At 53.7% G+C, this 4,514-nt stretch overlaps 1 protein-coding gene across 1 annotated transcript in view; it reads right to left on the bottom strand.

The window, feature by feature from the left end:
* Positions 1 to 1,220: 1,220 nt before the first annotated feature.
* Positions 1,221 to 4,514, bottom strand: part of Arsi (arylsulfatase family member I) — a 6,014-nt gene continuing 2,720 nt past the window's right edge. Inside the window, exon 2 of the mRNA XM_005356158.3 lies at positions 1,221 to 3,241. Coding sequence (XP_005356215.1) covers positions 1,834 to 3,241 — 1,408 coding nt within the window. The 3' untranslated portion in view covers positions 1,221 to 1,833. The remainder of the gene's footprint in view (positions 3,242 to 4,514) is intronic.

The following is a 4,514-nucleotide window of genomic DNA, read 5'->3' as shown; positions in this document are numbered from 1 at the left end:
TACCATCTGGGCATTAACATTACCAAGGAAGGGAAAACATACAGGTGGAGAGAGATGAGAAAAGGCAAAAAGAACAGGGCTGGGCTGGAAAGATGGCTCAGCAGTGAAGGGCACACGTTGCTTTTCTGCGGGCAGAAGTCGCTTCCAGTACCTGTGTCGGACAATTCCCACCTTCCGCAACTCTGTCTCTAGGAGAATCTGAGGCCTCTAGCCTCTGGAGGCACTTTGCTCACACGCACATACCCACACACAAACACACACATCTACACATCATTAAAAATAACGCTTGAGGAAGGCAAAAAAAAGTACAGGGCTGGAAGGAGGCACCTAGAATGCAATGGTCACCTCCTCCCTGCAACCCAGGCCAGGCCCTCATGCAGAATTCAGTCGCTGCCGGGGTGATGCAGTCCTGCAACCAGCCACCCAAACCCCCACGGCACTGCACCCACCCCACCCCACCCATCCCGCTCATCCACAAGCTGACGAGTCCTAACAGGCCTCCTTTGCCAGTGACAAAAATAACTATTTTCAAAATTCACAGCAGGGCCTTCGCCTACACACACTGCGCCGACTGGAACCTGAAGGGAGATATGCAGAACGCAGTGTGCGGATGGAGCGCTGTTATGCAGCAAGCAGGCTTTACAAACACCACCCCCTCCTCACCACTACTGAGCCTGGGTCCCCCAGATGCAAATGTGCACAGTGGTGCCCAGAACAACCAGAAGCAAAGACTTCTGGATCATCCGCTGTACACAGAGAAACACTGAGGCCCAGAGAGGGTCATGGGTTTGCCTGCAGCCACACAGTGAACCCATGGCAGGACTCCCTTCCCACCTTTCTTCCCGTTCCCTTTGCTAACAGAGAACTCACACGAGGCCCCCAGGACACACATGCGCACACACACAGAGACCAGCATCTCTTGCCTGTGGGAAAAGGCACTTTAATCAAGTTCACAGGCTCCTCCACAACCATTAGCGTGGCCAGTTTTGTCCAGCACTGTGAGGTAGGACTAGCCAGCCAGGACTAGCATCTCCCTACCCCTTTGCAAGTAGGGAAATCAAGGCCCTGGGGTAAAGGACCGTGCCCAAGGCCAAAGGAGATGATTGGTTCACAGCTGTTTCCTCAGGACCCAGCCGGGTCCTCCTGGACGCTGGGGACAAAAAGAGGGTGTTCCACTAGCTCCCACATCTGGGGGCTCTGGGAATGTAAAGATTCTCATACCCTAAACTCTCCGTCCTCATCGGGTCCTTTAACAGAGCAGCTGGCTATTCTCTAGCCGATGTCCAAGAGCACCACAGAGACCTGGAAAGAAGTCACGGACTCACGTCATCCTGAAGGGGGCAAGATCAGCAAGGAACTCTGCCATGAGCCCAGTCACATGTATACACTGGAGCCATAAAGTTACCAGAGCTCATCTTAGGACACTTAGGCGAGCCAGCAGGGTGCGGACGACATCAGGGCGCTGGCCAGCCAGGTCCTCTCGCTCATAAGGGTCAGCACTGATGTTAAAGAGCCACACAGCCTGGCGGATGCTGGCCATCCGCTCTAGGTTCCGCCAGCTGCCAGGGAAGGGGGCCAGTGTCAGGAGACTGAGGCAGAAGGCCGCTATAGGTAACCTTAGGTCACAGAACAAACACATCAGGAGAGAGGCAGGACTGGGACCCAGGCATCCCAGCCGGGTTGGTGCCCTCCCCCAAGCCCCACATGATCCAGCCCTTTCTGTGCCCTCCCTCCACATGCCTGCAGAGGAGACTTGACCTTGGCCTTCTCCCTGAGAAGCAGCAACAGGACAGTATCTTAGGAGGAGCTGAGATTCCCTGCCACCCCCAGCCATCAGATCCGGTGGGACATCAGCCTGGTATTGAGTTTCCGGAAAAAAGATCGAAGCTTGCAAATCTTGCATTTCTTCTTGCGGCGACCCCGGGAGAAACTTCGAGCCCTGCCTTCCTCCTCCTCCTCCTCCTCTTCTTCCTCATCCGTGGCCCATGGTCCCCAAGCACCCCCATTAAAGTCAGGATGGGCCCGAGGGTTCGCAGCTGGGTAACGCACAGGGATGGCAGTCCGGTTATAATCAGCAAGGCGAGCCAGCAGGGTGCGGACGACGTCAGGGCGCTGGCCAGCCAGGTCCTCTCGCTCATAAGGGTCAGCACTGATGTTAAAGAGCCACACAGCCTGGCGGATGCTGGCCATCCGCTCTAGGTTCCACCAGCTGCCAGGGAAGGAGGCCAGTGTCTGTGGTGGGATCCAGTCACCATAGCCTGGGTCTCCAGTGAGCAGCTTCCACTCTCCCACCCGGATAGCAGCCTGCACAGCTGTATTCCAGATGCCAAATCCACCTTCCAAGGAGCCATGCTGGGCATGGTTGTAGAGGGGGTCGATGTTGTGTAGGATCTCTGTACGTGGTGAGGCCCGGCCCTCACTGATGGCTGGCCACACATCGTAACCATCCAGTCCGTCAGCTGCCGAGGTAGTACCACCCGCCAGACCCACCAGTGTTGGGTACCAGTCTGTGATATGCACCAGGGCCCGACTTGTCCGTCTCTTTTTCTTGAGCAGGGGGCTGTGGACGAAACCCAGGCCCCTCACACCGCCTTCCCAGTAAGTACCCTTGCGTCCTCGAAGGGGCCAGTTGCTACCTCCTGAGAAAGTCTGGCCACCGTTGTCACTGGAGAAGATAATGACGCTGTTGTTATAGAAACCATAGCGCTTGAGGGCCCAGGTGATGTTGCGAACAGCCTCATCCATGCAGGTCACCATGGCCGCGTACTTGCGCCGCGCTACATTGCCCATGGTGCGATAGCGGTACAGGTACTCTCGAGGGGACTGTAGGGGTGTGTGTACTGCCTGGAAGGCCACGTAGAGGAACAGGGGTTTCTGAGGGCTGTGGCTGGCAAGGATGTGGCTGGCACGCTGAGCGTAGAGCAGGGTGGAGTACTGGCCGCTGAGGCCCCAAGCCACGCTCTCGCCTTCATGCAGGTCGAAGCCACAGACCCCTGGGCCGTCACAGTTGTCATAGGTGTAATAGTCCACATTGCCTGTGAGGGAGCCCAAGAAGGTGTCAAAGCCCCTGCGGGTTGGCAAACACTCCTTCCTGTAGAAGCCCAGATGCCACTTGCCCACCATGTGGGTGGAATATCCTGCTTCCTGCAGCTTCTGGGGCAGTGTGACCTGGTCCAGGGGCAGGCAGTTGGGCTGCCGTGGGCGGATGATGGAGTGTTGCAATCCTGTGTGGATCTGGTACCTGGTGGTAGAGAATAGAATGGATACATGGAAAATACAAGTGAGATGTAGACCACTGCTCCCAACCCTGAGATGGTTCTTGGTCTGGTGCCCCCCCCCCCCCAGCAAGAACAGTAACAAAAGTATCAGATACTGTCAAATCCTCACACAAGTGGAAGTAGCTATGCCAGGTTATTGATGGGATGGACTAACTGCAGCTCAGAACAGTTAGGCTGCCACCCAGGACCACACAGCCAAAAGTTAGCACCTTACGAGTTGAGCCGGGCTCGCTAATGACAACAGTTAGGAGCTAATACCAGGTTCTTGCCCGTGTGTTTCAGCATTGCGCTCCCTTTGGATCCTGCTCACCAAATCCTCACTGCAAACTAAGAAGTACACATTTTTATTCCTACCTCCCAAATAAAGAAACTGAAGCTCGATGGTTGACATGACTATTATGAAGTGTAGGCTGGGTATCCCAGCAGAGGCTCCAGACCCCATCCCTGAGCTCTAAGCTATAAACTTAGAGCAGAGCCTGGATACACCAAATCCTGCTCTCCAAGGCAAACCCCTACTCCTTGAAAACCCACGGCAGTATTATTCCCTCAGTAGTTTCTTACAACTCACTCAAAGAGCGAGTACTTTGTTTCTGGGTCCTCCTCCTCCCCAACACCAGGGATTTGGTGCACCTCTTCGCTCTCTGCTCAGCCCTGGGACTATAGCTGTATATGCTTTGGGGCCCAATGATATAGAATAGGGTTGTCTTTCTATTCCTAGCACCTCAGTGGTATGTAAAGCTCACTCAGTTACTTGAGGAATGGCTGGCTGGCTGAGCAAGTGAATGAATGAATTCGGATGGTATGGGAGCCAGAGTGAACTAAGTCCTCTTCTAGGTTTTTCATCTTCTTAAAAAAAAAAAAAATAGAAAGAAAAAGAAAAAAGTAACAACAGGGCCCAGAGAGATGGCTCAGTAGTTAAGAGCACTGGCTGTTCTTCTAAAGTCAATTCCCAGCACCCACATGGCAGCTCACAACTGTCTGTAACTCACACAGATATACATGCAATGCAGGCAGAACACCAATGCACATAAAATAAAAATAAATAAATAAAAAAGCAACAACAGGGGCTGGAGAGATGGCTCAGAGGTTAAGAGCACTGGCTGCTCTTCCAGAGGTCCTGAGTTCAATTCCCAGCTACCACATGATGGCTCACAACCATCTGTACTGAGATCTGGTGCCCTTCTCTGGCGAGCGGGCATACATTGAGGCAGAATATTGTATACATAATAAATAAAT

The sequence above is a fragment of the Microtus ochrogaster genome, chromosome 18, assembly GCF_000317375.1.
Source record: "Microtus ochrogaster isolate Prairie Vole_2 chromosome 18, MicOch1.0, whole genome shotgun sequence".
Lineage (NCBI taxonomy): Eukaryota > Metazoa > Chordata > Mammalia > Rodentia > Cricetidae > Microtus > Microtus ochrogaster.
The sequence above is the reverse complement of the archived record's forward strand: the minus strand, read 5'-3'. Positions and strand labels throughout refer to the sequence as shown.